This window comes from Eulemur rufifrons, chromosome 30 (genome assembly GCF_041146395.1).
Source record: "Eulemur rufifrons isolate Redbay chromosome 30, OSU_ERuf_1, whole genome shotgun sequence".
In the NCBI taxonomy this organism is placed as follows: domain Eukaryota; kingdom Metazoa; phylum Chordata; class Mammalia; order Primates; family Lemuridae; genus Eulemur; species Eulemur rufifrons.
The window spans coordinates 112,017,002-112,036,852 of NC_091012.1; the positions used below are offsets into that span (position 1 = coordinate 112,017,002).

The 19,851-nt window shown below is 37.0% G+C and overlaps 1 protein-coding gene across 1 annotated transcript in view; it reads right to left on the reverse strand.

Moving 5' to 3' along the window:
• Positions 1 to 19,851, reverse strand: part of SYTL5 (synaptotagmin like 5) — a 95,519-nt gene that overhangs the window by 58,437 nt on the left and 17,231 nt on the right. Inside the window, exons 2-4 of the mRNA XM_069463933.1 lie at positions 13,967 to 14,176; positions 1,898 to 2,013; positions 138 to 246 (exon numbers count right to left, since the gene is read on the reverse strand). Coding sequence (XP_069320034.1) covers positions 138 to 246; positions 1,898 to 2,013; positions 13,967 to 14,176 — 435 coding nt within the window. The remainder of the gene's footprint in view (positions 1 to 137; positions 247 to 1,897; positions 2,014 to 13,966; positions 14,177 to 19,851) is intronic.

A 19,851-nucleotide genomic window follows, 5' to 3' on the forward strand; every position in this document is an offset into this window, starting at 1 on the left:
AGAAAGTGTTACCTTGGTTGAATCTCTGGCCTCCTCTGGGTCACTGAAGTGAAATCAAATTTGAAAAACTAAGGAGTCTTTATTTTAGAGGTGTCTGGAACACATATCAAAAATTCTCTTGGAAAGGTTTGTCTTACCCCTTTCTCTTGGGCCCGTCATGGCTGGCCTTCCGCCCAGCAGAAGGTGAAGTGTCTGACTTTTCTGCATCCTGGCAGGTTTGCTCTTGGCTTTGTACTTCTTCAGCTCCTCATTAAAAACAATCAGAAGACAGATTTACATACAAAATGGCCAAAAATGAGAGTAAATTTCAATTCTGCATTCACTTTCTTAGATTAGCTCAGGACCAAGAAGTCTAAAATAATTGGCAACGCTGTTTCCATCCCAAGTTTTCCAGTCACACAGTTCTTTCTAATTTGTTGAGTGTTCCACAGTTAACTGAGGACTAAGATCCAGAACTCATTTGCAGGAAGTTTGCTGAAATAAGCTTTCCAGGGATGACTGTAATGGAGGAATGAATTCATCATCTCTCTACAGCTATTTTTAGGGCAGGGGAAGCTGACCTCATGAGAACTCCAAATCTCTAGAGACTGAGTTGTAGCGTGAAGTTATAGAAATGATATCCTGATTTCTGAACATATAAACCAGACTTCCTGGGAGACCAGGCACCTATTACATACCTTGCGACTTTAGAAACAGTCTATACTCTGAAAGGCGCTGAGGTTTGAGTGGAGGGAAAAACCATAGCTGACTGCTTAATTCTCACTCTACTCCACTCCATTCCTTTGTGGCATCATACCTGATGTTATCTATCTGGAAAAGCCCTTCCTGGTTAGTGCCACATTCAGAAGCAGGAATGGAATCAGTTCCAAGCTTTCTAGCCTTACCTGCCAGACTTAAAACAAGAGCAATTGTCTACTGTGTAGAAAAGATGAAACAGCCTGAGAACAGACCAACAGATGCCTATTCCATTTTTACTACACCATACATGAGAAACATGCTCCCAAACACAAAGCTTCACATAATACTTAACCAATTATTTGCTGTCAGAGGGTACAGGAAAAAATTTAACCAGTTAAATTGTAGTTTGAATACACTGAAAAGCATTCTCCAACTGGAGTGTTATTTGCATTTGGTGCCAGTGAATGAATGAGTGTCCTATGCATTTCAGGTCATTTAATATCTCTGGCTCCTACCCACTAAATGCCACTTACTCACCTCAAGTCATTGTGACAACCAGAAATGCCCCCTTGCATTTCCAACTGCTCTTATTTTGGGTAAGGAGGGCATAGTGCACAATATCAACTTTTGGTTGAGAACCACTGGATTAGAAAAAGCACTATTTAAAAGCACTATTTAAAATATACAGGGGTGGTATATTCATACTTAATGAGTGCAGTGTACACTGTCTGGGGTCTGGGCATGCTTGTAGCTCTGACTTGGGCAGGGCAAAGGCAATATATGTAACCTAAACATTTGTATCCCTGTAATATTCTGAAATAAAAAAAAGAAATATGAAATAAACCCTGTTGAAAAATCAATGATTGCTTTCATAATGTGAATCATTTAATTCACCAGTTTTATGCTACTTTTTTAAATATTTATTAAAATATTGGAAGTGCATTCAGGAAAATGCACGATACGTGATGACGATACATGGTTTCTTTGAAAATCTCAGTGTGTCAGATATATGGAAAATCACTGTGAATTTTATTTTCCACTGACTTGCTCTTCCCTTGTATGAATTGCAGATTTAGATTTTATACTACCAAGTTGTGAAATGACCTAAGGGATTCAGGAAATTCAGTTGTGCTCATTTGCTACATAACATAGGGAAGTTATTTAGCCAGCCAAAATGGAGATTAAAACAGTTTTAAAACCAAATAATTGCTTTAATTACCTGGACTTCTTCGTAAGATGGATTGTCGGACAACATCAGTGCCTAGAACATTGACTTGCTTAAAACGTTTTGCCTTTTCTTCAAAAAACCATTCACCAGTTATAATCCTTAGCTGTCTACTCAAGGGAAGAAGGGAGAGCATCAAAATTCAATTACTTAGCCACATAATTAACTCTCAAAAATTCTTAATTAAGTAACAACAGCTGGTTATTTATAGAGTCCATCTTGATCTCTGGAGTATTTGATGGAGATAATGGTTATTATTAACTCAATATATACTATCTGCTAGGTACTTGCTACTTGCTCTTCATACTTCGTCTATTTTTATCCACATAACAACATTGTGTAAACATTATCATCCCCATTTTATAGGTGAGGAGACTGAGATTTAGAGTAATAAAATGATGTGCCTCACATCACACAGCTGGTAAATAGTACAGCCAGGATCCCATCCCAGTAAGTCTGGCCTAGGGCTCAAGTTCTTAACCACTGCATTAGTGGGTAAATGATCTTCAATGCAAGCAATGAGGGACAACTGAAGGTTCTGAATGACAAAGGGGCCATGATCAGACTCTATTTTAGAAAGATTCCTTGATGTAACATGAACACTGGGTTAGAGTGGCAGGAGAATGGGGCAAAGAGACAGGTTGGCCACTGCAATAGTCTGGGAGAGAGATAACAAGACTCATGATAGAACAATGGTAAGACTAACAGAGAGGAGGAGATAAATTCAAAATGCAGATGGTAGAAGTGCTTGCCTTGATTTTGCAGTTAATTAAAGGTGAGAAAGAGGGATCCTTGAACAGTCACATCCATCTTTTAAGCCCCATCTGAAAAGGCTACAAGACACCATCCCCCCATCCTCCCTCCTAAAATGCCTATAACCCTCTTTTTTGTCTATACTTCTCCCATTCTCCAGAGTTATTTCTGCCCAGGCTCTCTCATGTCTACTGGGCTGTAAGCTCCCTGAGAGCCTATCTCTCTCTGATCATCTTTTTCTCCCCTAATACCTACAAGAGAATCATTCACAAACTATGCTCTCATTTTTTAAAAGAAGGATTGACTACTTCCCTGTCACTTTAGCACATTATCCTTCTTTTTATATCCTCATAGCCCTCATTACTATCAGTGACATGAGCACAGGAGCCTTGGCTGTGTTGTTTACCATTCCTACGATTAGCACCTGGCACTGTGCTCAGTAAATATTTGTAGAATGAATTAGGATACCTGGAATTCAGCCTATAGCAGCTATGCTGCTACAAAGTCATTTTTTAGGCTTATAAGAGGAATTTTAACTACTATAGAAGTTCTTCAGTAGCTTAAATATATTTCTAATTAAAAATAAAGAAATGACATTAGCTAATTAGGTGAGCATTACTGTCCCAACACATTTATGGGGCATGTTCTGAGAACAGTAAATAGGCCTGTGTGACTAGGGTAAAGGGTTTGTGGAGGATTTTTAGTGGAAAATGAGGTTGAAAGGTAGAATTGGGGCCAGGTAATGGAAATCTTTGAATGCCATGCTAAGGAGCTGGAATGTCTTTCTGAAGGCAATGGAAAACTCTGGATATTTTTTAAAAGTTCATGTTGAATCATATAATCTCTAGAGAAATATATGGAAAGGAGAGAAACCAGAAGCAGGTAGGCCAATCAGAAAGTTATTGCAATAAACAGGATAAGAAAAATGAAGATGTGAATCAGGGTACCATGTAATAGTGAAGGGTACAAAGAAAGATATAGATAGTTGGGCTGTTGAGGATGAGAATTAACAAGAATTGGTGGCAAGTCTGATATGGTGGCTGAGGAAAAACAACTGAAAATCAAGTAGAGATTTGTAGCCCCAGAGTATTATATCCATGAGATTCAGCAACTGATTCAACTTGAAAATCAACAATTGGATCCAAACTATAAAAATCACTCCAGAAAAACATGTCAACTTTGTTCCCCACAATAATTTCCCAGAAATCCTGCTTCTGCATATATTAGACAAAGGCAAGTTATATGTGAAACATAGTTCCACTACTGGGAAAAAAAGTGAAAATGTTTACCTTGGAAAAAGTATTCATTGAAAGGCAGGACCATAGCATATCTACCTCAGATTTACTCCCACGTGGCTAGGTCACCTATTGAGAAGCTCAGACTACTAGATTAGCTCCATAACAATAACTATATAAAATATGCTTAATGAATGCATCAAATCTAACAAGACATAACCTGCCAAAACCCAAAGCTTGAATGGGTTAATTTATTTCTGGATACATCTCAAGTGATCTATAGAGTTATATACCACTACTTATGCTGGAAATCCAGGTGATAATTGTGGTATTCTAAATTCTAAAGATGTCCCCTCAAGATTACTGTTCCTTGGCTATTCAATCAAACACTAATCTAGGTACTCATGAGATCAGACTTTGCAGATGGAATTAGGTTACTAATCAGCTGACCTCAAAATGGCGAGATTATCCTGGATTATCCATATGAGCCCAAAGTAATCACATGAGCCCTTAAAAACCGAGGCAGAAAAAGAAGTCAGAAGAGACACTGCAGGATGAGAAATCAGACTGCAAATGTGAGAAATATCTGACATGCTGCAAAAGCTCTGAGATGTAGGGGTTCACAGACAAGACTGGAGAGGCCTCTAGGAGCAAAGGATGGCTGTCAGCTAACAGCCATCAAGGAAATGGGGACCTCATTCCCATAGCCACAAGAAACTGGATTCTGCCCACAAGAATGAACTTGGAAGTGGATTCTTCCCAGAGCCTTTTCATAAGAGCTCAACCAGCTGACACCTTGATTTCATCCTTGTGGAACCTGGAGCAGAGAAACAAGCCAAGCCAACCTAGACTTCTGAGATACAGATCTATGAAATAATAAATTTGTGATGTTTTAAACTGCTAAATTGTGGTAATTTGTTATGGCGGCAAATAGAAAACTACTATGGTAATTAAACATAGACATGTGTTTGTTCTAATACTCAAATCAAGAAATGACTTGCACAGGTTGTAAGAGGATAAATAAGGAAAATTTAGAAATGCAATAGGGCAGAGGTAGGCACGCTTTGGCCTGTGGATCAAATTTGCCCCACCATCTATTTTGTATGGCCCAAGTTAGAAATGTTTTTTACATTTTAAATGGTTGAAAAAAATCAAAATAAGATATTTTATGATACGTGAAAATTATATGAAATTCAAAATGCAAGGCCTATAAATAAAAGTTTTATTGGAAGATAGACATGCTTGATTATTTATGTATTGTCTCTGGTTGCTTTTATGCTACAACTGCAAAGTTCAGTAGTTGTAGCAGTAGACCATATGGCCCCCAAGGCCTAAAATATTCTCTGGTGTTTTATTAAAAAAGAGAAGTTTGTAAACTTCTGTAAGAGGGCAAAGAGTTTACACAAAAAGAAACAAGAACAAGAGGAATAGTATAGTTCATTGATTGAAAATCACCAGTTAGTGGCATGCCAAGGTCTTAACTCTCTTTTTTGGTATGTTCTTGGGATATAGGATGGGATAGATAGCATACTGACAGCAGTTTCAGGTGTTACAGGGGAAAGTGGACACATCCAGTCTACATTCCCCAGGAAATGTGCCTCCATATCACCTTTAGCACATACACCTAAAGCTGCCAACACCTAACACAAATAAGATCTTCCCAGAATTGTTAGTCATTACCTCTTGCTATCCTTGTGCGAACAATAACTATAAACCTTGTATTTGCTCAACTAAGATGTGCACTTGAGTCATTTGTCATTTCAGAGCTTTGAAACATCAGAACAGTCTCTTGAGGTTATGCTTTTGTTACCTTTTGAGGTTCTGGAAGTAAATGGAAGGCTTGGTAGAACAAGAAACTAATAGTGGGTGCATACTAGGCACCAAGTAATGTGCTAGGTACTCTCTAATACTCACTATAAGCCATGAAGTAGCTATTATTATCCTTAACATACAGAGAAGGAAACTGACAATCACATGGGTTAAACAGCTTGCTCAAAGTTATACAATTATTATGGCAGAGACAAGATTTATGTTGAAAGGCTGAATGCTTTATATTTGGCAAAATTGTCAGGAGACCTCATATATGTCAGACATAACAAGGCTTTGAGAAGGGGTGAAAGCCTATAGAAGCCAAGGAATAATACACAGCATTTTATATAATTGGTTGTAAGTATGTGTGTGTGTGTGTGTGTGTGTGTGTTGGGGGCACAGCTGTAAGAATAAAGGAGGGGTGAAAGATGAAAGAAAATAAACATGACATCTATTATAAAATTTATATCCCTTTCTGCCACATTAATCCAGAGTTTGAAAAACATGGGCTTGAAATAGACTTGTTTCCTCTAAATCATATTGTGAAGAATGAGATGACTGAAATTATAGTGGGGTACATTCATTTGTGAATAATGATTAGTGACTAGTCAGAATTTGTAAGGCTCTGATTTTCTTTAACATTAAACTCTAGGGACTTCAAACCTTCACTTGGAAGCTTATATAAATGTGAAGTCAAGGCAATTTCTCTTTAAATTTATAGGAAAAAGTAGGCTATCTTACCCTAAAGAGTGACTAAAAATTCATTTTACTCCTTTATCTTCTATTAACTATGGGAGACACTGAGATAAGATATGCTTATTAGATATGCTGAGATAAGATATTAGTTCCCTTCTATTATTCATCAGGAAACTAATTCAAATTATTTGTATAAATTTATTCCTTATACAGCCAATATTTATTGTGTTCCTACTATGTGTCAGGCCCTGTGCTAGGGCTAAGAATACTTAGCTGAAGAAGACAAATGAGGACTCTGGGCATATGGAAATGATGGTCTAGATTTATTCCTTTTCCCCTTCCCAAGCAGGAAAAGTGAAAAAAAAATCCATAGACATATTATGATGAAACTAGAGAACACTACAGACAAAGAGAACATCTTAAAAGGAGGTAGGAAAAAAAAAAAAGAGAAACAGATTATCTACAAAGGAATGACGATTAGAGCGACAGTTGACTTTTACCAGCAATAATGAAATACAGAAGCCAGTGAAATGGTATCTTCAAAGTTCTGGGAGAAAATAACTATCAACCTAGAATTATATATCCAGAGAAACCACTGTTCAGGAATAAGGATGAAATAAAGAAATTTTAACAAAATAAAAACTGAGATAATTTATCACCAATAGATTCTCACTAAAGTAACTTTTAAAGACTATACTTCAGGAGGAGGTAAAATGGATCTGAGGTATAAAAAGGAATGGTGAACAATGAAATTGATAAAATGTAGCTAAATCTGAATAAACATTGATGTATAAACACAATTAATAACATATAAATTGTTGGATTAAACAATAAGAGATGTCTAAAACACAGGAAAAAAATCATAGACCAGGCAGGAAAAAGATATTTGGAGTTTAAGAATACCAAGTTCCTTTTATTGATTGGAAGAAAGGTAAAGGTATTGATTTGCAAAGTTAAATATGAATGTTATAATTTCTACAGTAACCACTGAAAATAATAAAAAACATGTAATACCTATACCAGCAGAAGGGATAAAATAGAATGATAAAAATATACTTCAATATACAGATAATATAAATAAATGCAATATTGTAGCAATCATGAGTGTAAGTAGACTAAACTCTATAAGAAAAATATTGCCAGATTAAACTTTAAAAATTACACATAGCATATATTTATATCATGTGTGTGTATATATATATATATAGTACATATATGGGGTATATAGCAATGTATAACAAATATTTAAATACATATAACATATACTGTATTTTTAAATAGCACATATGGTATATACAAAAGACTCAAATATATGGAGACAGATAGGTTGAAAGTCAAATGGTGGAAAAATATGTACCATGCAACAAAAGAAATTTGATGTGGTTGTGTCAATAACAGACAAAATAGACTTTAAGGCAAAAAATTTTTTTAGAGATGAAGGAGGTCATAAAGAATACTTCAAAATTAATAAGAAAAAGACCAACAACCTAATAGAAAATCGTGCAATACACACAAATAGTCATATCACAGAAAAAGAACCTCAAGAGGCCAATAAACATATGAAAACATGTCCAGTCTCATGAGTAATCAGAAAAATGCAAATTGAAACCATAAGGAGAGATCCTTTTATATATATTGGTTTGGAAAAAATTAAAAATTCTCATGATACCAAGTGCTGGTGAGATCATAAAGTAAAGGAAACTCTTATACAATGCTAGTGGAGTTTAAATGAAAAAGAATTTAACATTATTTTGTAAAGCTGAACATGCTCATAATATTTGCCCTGAAATTTCATTTCCAGGTGCATATCCTAAAGTAGTCCTCTCAAACATTTTTGGCAGAGGTCACAGTAAGAAATACACTTTGCATCACACTTGAGAAAATAAATACACATATGCATACTAACATTTTATACTCTATTTCATTTTTTTAATGCTGGTCACCACCCACCAATGGGTCAACTCACAGATTTAAAAATCCCACCCTAGGTTGTTTCACATTTGTACATGTTTGTCAGGCCATACATACAAGAATGTCACAGCAGGATGTTTTGTAACATTATAAACTGAAACAATCTAAATATCCATCAATGAGAAAATACATACATTAAAGGAATATGATAACAACAGTGAAGATGAATGTAATGCTATACACACAAACAGGGATAGATTTCACAAAACAGTTGAGCCAAAAAAGTCTCAAAAGAATATGTACAGTATGATTTTCATTTCTGTAACATTCAAAAATGTAAAAATAGAAAATATATTACTTAGGGACACAACCAAATGAAGTAAAATTATAAAGTAACACAAGGGAATTAAAAATGGAAAACAAAAATGTTCTCTCTCTCTCTCTTTTTTTTTTTTTCCTTGAGACAGAGTCTCACTCTGTCGCCCAGGCTTGAGTGCAGTGGTGCGATCATAGCTCACTGCAGCCTCTGACTCCTGGGCTCAAGTGATCATCCTGCCTCAGCCTCCCAAGTAGCTGGGACTACAGGCATGCACCACCATGCCCAGCTATTTTTTTTTTATTTTTTGTAGATATAGGGCCTCACTATTGCTCAGGCTGGAGAATGTTCTAATTCTTAAACTGGGTGACAAATACACAGGTGCTCTTTTTATTATTGCTTAAACCATACATATGTATTAGAGAGTGTCTTTGATATGTATGATATTTTAAGATTTAAAAAAAAATCTTACTAGTTGATGTAAGTGTTAAGGTACCATACCCACAGTGAACAAAAAATTCTATAAAGGGTGGGGATTCTTGTATATAATTGATAGTTGATGCAAAATAGCATGTCAAGGAACTCAAAATAGCTTCTGACCATTCTAAAAATCTGTGGGTCAATGTGGGATTACTATGATGTGAATCTCTTCCTTGTAGGTAGATTATGGGAATTTGCTAAACTAGAGGTGATTTTGAAATGACTATGTAGTCTATGTCCATGCCCCCCTGAATGCACCTGATCTCATCTGAAAAGACTAAGTAGCAATTGTCAATACTGATCAGGCCAATGATCACCAGGAACCCACCTATGGTTGAACAAGTTGAGATTTTTGCTCATTGCAATGAAGGAAAACACACATCATGAGGAGTCTCACTTGGTAAGAGGGCATTTGAAAGGATTTATTATAGAGTTTGGGTTTATGTTAGGTAATTTTGGTGAGGGTTCAAGGGAATAGGGATTTTCTCTGTATTAGATAATGTCAGGGAGCAGGGACAATTCTATTATTGGTATCTCAATAAATTTTATTAATATCTAGAAGGAGGGTGGACTAGCACTAGCCTAAAGCTTTAACTGGTAAGGAAGCAGTAGGTTATTCACATTGACAAAGAAATTGGGGTATTTGGTACTTTGTGGCTTGAACAGTCACCTTGCTCTTGTCTGTGCTTAGATAAGATTGTAAAGTGTTCTTCTTTTGTCTCACTTTATTATGGCTGTAGAATGATCTTGTGGGATGCTGGTTCTCTGAGATTGTTTATGTCCAACAGGATAACACCATGGCCTACCTGTGAGTTCCAGGTCAGCTCCTAACAACATCAAAGCCTACATATAAGTGTCATACCAGTTGCCAGATGTCAGGGGTTGTAGTTCTCTTTCTCATAACAAAGAACTATACATTCTTTGCTGTACTCTGTGCATATTCTATCCATTGGCACTTTCTCAAATTCACCGATAGACAGTCTTATATTTCATCTATTTCAGTTATATTTCATCTATTGCAGTAATCATTACCAATCCATCAAAACCAAAAATATCAGGTTCCTTCTACTTTAAAAAGACAAAGATTTTCACAAGCAGCACAGCAGCATAAGATGTTGCAACACAGCGTGAACATAAGGTCAACCTATCAATACCATATCAGAGGTATTTAATTTTTTGGTTCATTCTCATGTAGCTTTTATCTTTTAGGTCTTTCTGAGTTCAGTTGGATGCTAATTAGGAAAAATGATCATTATGACTGTCTTTGTGTTTGGTGGCAACTGCCTTGGCTAACATAATCAATGTGGAATTTTGTAGGTCTTATTAATTTAGCAAAATGAATTAACCAGCTGTGTCAAGGTCACTTTCATTATAGAATCAGTTTAAAAACTAGACCTACAACAGCCAATTTATTAGAATCATAAGGGGTTGGAGAAAATGTCAGGGGCTGCTTAGCTTATTATAACAGGTAGCCTCCCTCTATCAGTCCTTGCTGTAATCATTTCTGTGCTACAGCAATAAAACCTCTTTACTTTTACCCAATCCAAAGTAAATGACAATAAAGGTTGTTCTTCCAACTGATTAGAGAAATGAGTCACCTTCTGACTCATCTCATCTCTTAGAGGTCAGGGTGGGAATTTCAATTTTACGGTCTATTAAACATGGAGACAGCCCAGTGGGGCTTCGGCATTCTCTCACAACAAACAAAGGGTGTTCACTGCCAATAAAATATCATTCATACTTCCTTTTTGAAAATCACTCCATGAATAGCAAACAAGATACTTCTAACACTGATGGATAGTTTGTCTCTGAGAGCACAGAGACTAGGAGCTAGAATATTGGAGAAATAATGTACTCTGACTTTCAGCTTTAAAAGTGAGAAAGGATTTTGATATGTCAAATTAAACATTCATCATGTAAATTTCCAGCTGTCACAGAAGGATATAATTATTAATATAAGTTGTTGCACAGAAGTATAAGAACCACACATTGAAATCTGTTTCTTCCTTAGGACATTTTAATGCATCAAGACATTCATTTGTGAATGAAATAATAATTTAATAAACTCATCTTCCTCCTTAGACTCTGAAACCATTAAGGGTAGTTGATGTTCTATTCAGTGTGGTATCCTTAACCCCTGTATGCCAACAGGTTATCAGTAAATATGTAGGAGGGAGGGTTGATGAATGGATCAATTGGGTTGATCCATCCATTCAATAAATATGTAGGAAGGATGGGTTGATGGATGGATCAATTGGATAGTTGGATGGTTGGGCTTATTCAACTGTTTCATCATTAAAAAAAGAGTATGATTGATTCAGAAGTTCTTTATTCATTGAATCATTAACATGTCTTCATGAATACATAGAACTTTATTTGTTATTATTTATTCTTACTCCTACTGACAACAACTTGTCTTATATCTTTCTGTGACAGCTAGAAATTTACCTTGTTTAGAAGGCAAATGTATTTGGCATGGTTTATTTTTTTAACCCCATCCTTCTGACAGAAGAAAACTACATTTTTCTACATTTGTTCCACTTGCTTAAGCCTAAAATGCTTTAAGTAGAAGCTGGCCACTCATTCATCCATTCATCTATTCATTTGTTTATCTATCCATCTATCTATCCATTTAACAAATGTCGATTGAATACCTACTACAGGCATTCTTTTAGGCACTAAGAACATCAGTGAATAGTATAGATAAAACTCCTTGTCTTCATGGTTATGAAGTTTATAATCTAGTGGAGGAAGAAAGATAATAAATAAGAAAAATAAGTAAAATATATACCATATAAGTATTAAGGTAACAAACATAGGAAGGGTTGTATTAGTTTGGGTAGGCTAGCTTCTATAACAATCTCCAAATTCCAATGACTTAACACATTACATTAAAAGTTAATTTCTTACTAATACAACCTAAAGTTAATCTGACATGATTTAGGGAGAAGGTTTGAATGAATTAGACCTCCTGTTACCATCCATACTAACTAGCAAATGAGTTGATAGCAAAATGTGTGAATACATAATCCCATTGGGGCTTGTATTAATATTAAAAAGTATGCCTCAGTAATTACAAGTGGAATTTAGAAGTTAAAGCTACAATTCCTCTCCCTATACAGAAGCTTGAGGCAACTTGTGACAGATTGAAGGGCTTTGAGTCACAGTCTCTAGTTACTGTTGTCTGAGTGAATGAAGAGTGTGGGATGTAAAGAAGAGGGTGAACAGAAATGGAATATAAATGGAAAATAATAAATACTAAGGCTCAAATAACATAGTATTGCATAAGAATTGGAGAAATAGTTATTAGGAAATTTCCCATCAGTTCTCAGACTCCGCAGTTGGAAGATCAGTCATTTGTTAAAATTTTATTTCTTTCTTCATTGCCTTAAAATGGAAAACCTCACTTTGGCAGAGTCTGGTGGAAAAACAGCTGGGTGAAGAAACACACATACAAATAAACAAAACTTTGATATTCATCTCAACTCTACTGACACACATTCTAACTCTTAGTGTTCTTGTTTTCACTATCTTTAAAATATAAAACCAATTGCCTCTCTTACCTAATAGATATGTTATAAGACCCTGAAGGACTATCCCCTAGGAGTAAATGTGGTCCAGAAAACAGATCAGCCCTCACAGGAACTGAGGCCCCAGTTTTGAAATTAGTTCAATCCCTGACTTGATTAAGGTAATCTTAAATATGCAGTGGCCATATTCTAGTTTCCTTCCAGAAGAAAAGTGTATATTCTTAATAGATACATATTATACAGTCTCAATAAACTTTACCATTTTTCATATATTAATACATTGACCATCAATCAAAAACTACCAGGTTTATGGGAAGAAAGACATGACCAAAATCAAGAAAAACGACAAACAATAGAAATAGTCCCACTGGAGATTCAGATAATAGAGTTATAATTCATAGGCTTTAAAATAAGCACAAATAATTGTTTCAAGAAATTAAAAGAATGAGAAAGTCAGAAGATAATTAGAAAGCACAGCAGAAGTAAAATGAAAATTCTAAAACTGATTGATTATAAGACACCTTCCAGAGTAGAGGAGACAATGGGACATTGGGAGGGAGAAAACATACCAGATGATTGAGAGGAGAAGTCTTGAAACGATGAGAGTTTGGAAGGCCCCAGGAGCAGTAGAGATTTGATCGTGCTTAAACTCTGGTTTAATTTAACTGAGAAGACAATGACTCCTGACTTGCACTCAAGTTGGTGGAGTGAAATTCGTGCCCACCCACAGGCTAAATAGAGAGGTGAATGGAAAGGTTCTCTCCCTTTGCCCTTTCTCAAGGACAAGTAGGATTGGAGGAGATTCAGGAACTGCTCCAGCTTTGCTCCGCAGCTAATGAGAAGAGCAGGCTGGACATTTGATACCCTTCTTGCTAGTCACCCCAAATGTCTAAGAATGCCTCAAGGGAATTGTCTGTGCCTTCTGAGAAGCCATGTGGAGCCAAGAGGGGCTCTAAGAGAAGAAAGATCGTGGATGCTCTTCAAATGCAGAAAGAGACCTGGTACTGTGAGGCTTCCGATTTTACTATGGTTCACAGTTTTTTAAAAATACTGTTATCTCTCCCTCTCTGTCTCTGTGTCTGCCTCGGTCTCTGTTTCTCTTGCTCTGTGTGTGCATGCTCTTCTCTCTCTCTCTCTCTCTCTCTCTCTCTCCTACCCCACATACACACATCCCAGAGCTTTGCCCAGGCATTGCTGAACTTGTGGTTGTGCTGTAGTTTTAACTCTATGCTTGATCCCTAAATTTAAAATACTCTTTGTCTTTCTTGATTTTTCCACTCCAGTCTCTTCAGTCATCAAATCTCCACTTTCTATGAAAAGACAAGAAACTCACGCGACTTTGGCACAGACAGTGCACTTCCAGCTGCCATCAAGACCTGTGACCCGACACTCACTGCACACCCTCAGTGAGCAGGCCTGGCATGGGTCTCCCCGGTCAAAGATTAAGCCCAGGTTTCTCTGACAGTGAACACAGACTCTGCTGGCCTCCTGTTGAGTCTTCCCACTTCTACGTTTTGCCTCTAAGAGTTCATTTTTCAGCTTCCTGGAAAGAGAGAAAAAAAAATTACTTAAAAAAAAAAAAACAAAACCAGAGGAGCAGAGCTATCTTTATTTAAGAGATGCTTTCATTTAAAAGAATATTTGAATTAAGAAATCACAGCCAAATACTGTCAGGAAATACAATTCTCCCTCCAGAGTCGACAATCCTTTGATACCAGCAGCTGAAAAATAAAATTTTGTGTTTACTTTTGAATTTTGGCATCCTTCACTAGCAGTGCTATTTTACTATTAGTATGTATTCACATTCTACGTTTCTCCAGGATATCTTTGATACCATTAACACTGGAGGATGGCCCCAGCCTAGAGGTATGCACAGTACCATGTTTTTACCTGCCTAGATACACTGCATGAGGCGAGAGTGTGAAATCAGACTGAGTAACACTGGTACTTTCCTTAAGTGATCCTGTGAAAATTGTGTCTGCAAAGATATTGCCCACCATTTTGGATCTAAATGCTTCTGCTTAAGTATTTGAGTTTCCAACAATTCCCATTAACCTATGACATATGCCTATGTTTAAATCCAGGTTTCATCATGAATTAACTATCCAACTTTAGGCAATTATGTACCCACTGAACATCAGTCTCTTCATTTCTTTTCTTTTCTTTCTTTTTCTTTTTCTTTTTTTCTTTTCCTTTCTTTTTCTTTTCTTTTCTTTCTTTCTTTCTTTTTTTTTTGAGACAGAACCTCGCTCTGTCGCCCAGGCTAGAGTGCAGTGGCATCAGCCTAGCTCATAGCAACCTCAAACTCCTGGGCTCAAGTGATCCTCCTGCCTCAGCCTCCCAAGTAGCTGGGACTACAGGCGCACAACACCACACCCGGCTAATCCTGTCTATTTTTAGTAGAGATAGGGTCTTGTTCTTGCTCAGGCTGGTCTCGAACTCCTGACCTCAAGCAATCCTCCCACCTTGGCCTCCCAGAGTGCTAGGATTACAGATGTGAGCCTCCTTGCCCAGCCAGTCTCTTCATTTCTAAAATGAAAATAATAATATTCTCCCACAGTTGTTTTTAGTATTAAATGTGATAATATATGTAAAGTTCCCAACATGGTGCCTGGCACATAGATACTAAACAAATGTTAGTTACATGTCCCTTCTTTTACTACCTGACATATAATTTATATATCTACCCTTTAGAAATTTGCTATTCCAAGTGTGGTACTTGTTCTAGCAGCAAAAACATCACCTGGGAACTTGTTAGGAATTCAGACTCTCAGGTACCACCTCAGACTGCAGTTTAACAAAATTTCCAGGTGATTAGAGTTTAAGAAGCATAACTTTGGATCATTTGTTCTCAAGTTTGGCTATACATTGGAATCACTTGGAAAGATTTAAAGAATACTGATTCCCAGGTCTCACGCCCACAGATTCTTTTGTAATGAGTTTGGGATATGGCCTAGGCAATGGTATTTTTAAAAGCTTCCCTATTTATTCTAGCATCTCTAGAGTCAAGGAGGAGATTCTCACTTAGAGCCTGTGGAGGGAGTGCAGCCCTGCCAACACCTTGACTTCAGCCCTCTAGTACTTCGTTTGGACTTCTGGTCTCCACAACTGTGAGAATAAATTTGCCTTGCATTAAGTCACCAAGTTTATGGTAATTTGTTACAGCAGCCACAGAAAATGAATATACCCTTCCTTTGGCATCATTTCTTAAAGAGTACAACATTCTTGGGCATAACACACCCAACTTCCAGGGCTCTCAGTTCTTTGATCTGCTCATCTTCTTTGATCTCTTCACTTCCTCCTGTCCATGTGAATCATCCACTATCACAGATACACCATAGAACCTGTCATCTCTACAAACTACATTATCTCCAAAATCATGAATTCAAATATCTTGTTAATACTTTCTGACAACAAGATCATTTTCTCCAAGCTAATTTACTCAAGACCACCGCTGAAACTAGTCTTCAATTTCAATGAGCCCATTGCTTCCACATTATCCATCAGTTCTCCTCTCAGCTGCACTTCCTCTCGGAGCCAGGGCAGAAGGAGCCCTGCTTGGGACTGTGCATATCCTACCTGACAAGCTCCCTGGAGACAGAAGAGCATGTCTTGGAACAAAAATGCAAATTAAATAGGTCAAGAAGACATCAACAGCCACATGTCATCAGCTTTAGATGGAGAAATGGGAATGACAACAAAAAGGGGACATCTTTATCCCATCACCAAATATTTTAGGCAGTGTTGTAGAGCTTTCTCTCCCCTTTCCTTCAACATAAGCAGGCCTAAGTCCTTAGTAGGAGAAGAGAAGAGAGAAAAATAGGTAAAAGGAGAGTGATAGAAAGCTCATCACCTCCTTCCATCTTTGTGGGTCACTGCAGTGGCTTGAAGTGCTGTGTGAGTTGGGAGGTATTCAGGAAAAAGATTGAACTGGATCATAATGAATAATAAAAAAATAATGTCTAAAGTAGATGGACTGTTACCCTGAAATAAGACTGTTTTAAACTGGGTACCACCATGCAACTCACTTAGAATTCTGAAAAGGCACCTATTTGGTCTCCCTGCTTTCCTTTTAGCTGACCTCCCAATCTATTCCCCATAGAATAATCACTGTCATTATACAATACTTTTCAAAAATATTTCTCACATCATGTTGTTCCTCTGCTTAAAACCCACCAATAGTTTCCATTTATACTTTGAATGAAATCTATACCTGTTTTCCATAGCCTATGAAGATCTGCCTAATCCAGCCCTTGCTGCCCCCTCCTCCCTCTCATCATCTCTCATCTACTCACTGCATCCCGGCAACACGATCCTACTTAAAGTTTCATAAATATGCCAAGTTTTTTTCCCACTTCAGGGCCTTTGAACATGCTATTTCCTCAGCTGGGAATGCCTTTCCTCCACACTCCATCACCCAACACAGTAGTCATTCACGTGTTCACTAATATTTTCTGTTCTCCTCACTTCTGGGAATAAGTTGGCATTAGATGTGGTCATGTGACTTGCACCAGCAAGTCTTTGCAGTACTAGGAAAGAAATAGCAGTCATTAATAAATACAATGTACTTTCTGAGAAAAAATATTTTTATAGATAAAGAGCCAGAAAGAGGATTCTGGTGTGTGGGAAGAGTCCAGATTTAAAGATTTAAGATCAAGTGCACGGTTCACCATATACTCTCTTCTTTCCATAGAGAATGGCAATGTCCTAAATAGTGTCTGTTCTGCAAGTCTGGCTTCTGGTCTGCAGATGCTATGAAGTAGAGTCCCCAGACATCCCGTTATTGGACATGTAGCATGATTGAGAAGCCTTCGTTGTTTTAAGCCACTAAGAGTTTGGGGCCATTACTGCTGTATCACTTAACTTATCTTGACTCATAAACACACAACCTAACTCTTAATCTGACTAGCTGCCATTCATCTTTTTAATTTTAGCTTTACTGCTACTTCCCCAGAGGGTCTTTCTCTGACCACCAAATCTACAGCAGCTTTCCATTCTTTAGTTTTCCTTTTCTGCTATATGGATGCATTCATATTAATATATAATTTTTTGACCTACATGTAGTTGAAATCTTAAAGACTGAAGGGATGAACTATCCTGATAGTTGTTGAATGATAGGATCTTTTCATTTCTATATTCTGGTGATATATCGAATCGATTTTTTCTGTCCTATCATCAAAAATGCTCAATATATTAAAAAGACTTCTCGCTTTATCATCACATAGACACATTGCTTTCAAATCAGGAATTGCTTTCATTAAAATTCTTGTCACATTTATGTGGCATTATTTTTCTTCTGTTATCTTGTCTAGACAAAATTGTCTGAAAACTATTTTGCACCAAACAAGGTAGGAATTTTAGAATGGAAGCAATTATTCTCCTTGAAGAGGAAGCCACGAATAAACAAGTTATGAAACCTCCTTGATTCTTTGATTCTTTCAAACAGTCTTAGCTAGCAGAGCACATCAAAGCCCAAGGGAGATAATGAGCAAGCAAGGAGGATATAGTGGCCCAGATCATAGGGCTCTGAAGTCAGACTGCCTGGATTCCAATCCTGGCTATGCCACTTATTTCCTCTGAGACCTTAAGACAATTACTTAACTTCTCTGTGTCTCAAGACTTTTAAGGAGACTTAACCTCTCTGTGTCTCAAAATAACCCCTCTGAAAAACAACTTAATAAGGTTGTTGCAATATTTAAGACAATGTTTGTAAGTGTTTAGCACAACTTGACACATAGTAATTATGGGATAGACAATTCTGGTATATCTCCCAATATCTGTTCTCCTTTGTCTAACCAGGCTTATGACCACTCGGAATAAATACTGGATTCCTCAGTGTCCCCTGCAGTTACGTTTTGTCATGATATTAAATGTTGGTCAAGTGAATGTGGTTAGAAATGATATAAGCAACCTCTAGATCATGCCTTTAATGGGATATCCCTTTCCCTTGACCTCTTCATCCTTCCCAGAGGCTGGGATGAGAACATAGGGGTGAGTCATTCTGGACCAAGAGCTAAACTCTCAAGATGGTGGAGCAACAAAAAACAACAAGCTCAGAGCCCCCATAACAATCCTACAAAGCTTCCAATCAACCCAGACTTTTACATTAGAGAGGAATATATTTCCATCTTAATTCATTATTATGTGTCTCTGTCACCTGCAGCCAAACCTATTTCCTATGAAATACAATAAGAACTCAGTAAATATTAGTTCTTATTATGTTGTCCACTTGCAGAAATGTTGCTATCAGGTTTTGCTTCAGCCTCTGCAGTAATGCCTGCAAGCTGAATACTTGTCTAGAGATAGAGTTTCATATTCCAATAAGAGAGAAAAGCCACAGTGACTGACGAAATATATTGTCAAACCAGAAACAATGAGATGATATTCACAGAACTAATATATGCAGGCAGAATAATGTTACAGCAGCCTGTTGCCAACAGCTGCACATCTCCTAGCACTCCCATCTTTCATTCACATCTAGAGGCAATGCCATAAATACTAGCGGTATCTCATATTTGCCTAAGGAAAATCCAAGGCTGACCAGACCTTCTTTCTGTGCTCTGGATATAAAAATATTACCATTTCGATTGTAGCTTCTGCATGCAGAACCTATTATTAAAACCTAAACATCACAACACTTAGCCACACAATGATAGGCATTTTGCTTTACATGTCATGTCATTAAACCTTGACAATGACTGATGAAAAAAACATTATGATTCCCATTTTATAGATAAGACAGTGGAATCTCAGAGAGGCAACTTGTGGGTCACAGAGCTATTTAGAAGTGCAATCAGGATTCAGATCCAGAATTTTATATTCCAAAATCTGGATTCTTCCCACACACCAGGATCCTCTTGCTGATTCTTCATCTATTCAAATATTTTTCTCCGAAAGGACATTGTATTTATTAATGTCTGCCGTTTCTTTCCTAGTTGTGCAAAGCCCTGCTAAGCATACTCAAATTTAAGTCTCAGTAAACGTGAAAAGTTTCTTCTGCCTGCCCTGCTTCTCCCACCATATGATATCTGCCCAAGTTGGATCTTATCACAAAGTCTCTCATGACAAACATTTCCCAACAGAGCTGTTCTTCAAGAAGAACAACGCTGATCCTAATACACTTTAAAAACTTTTGATCAGTTTTCATATCAAAGGCTATTAAAAAGAAGACACTCTGAGAATTGGGAAAAAGTTTTGCCTGGATAGAAAACTGCTTCA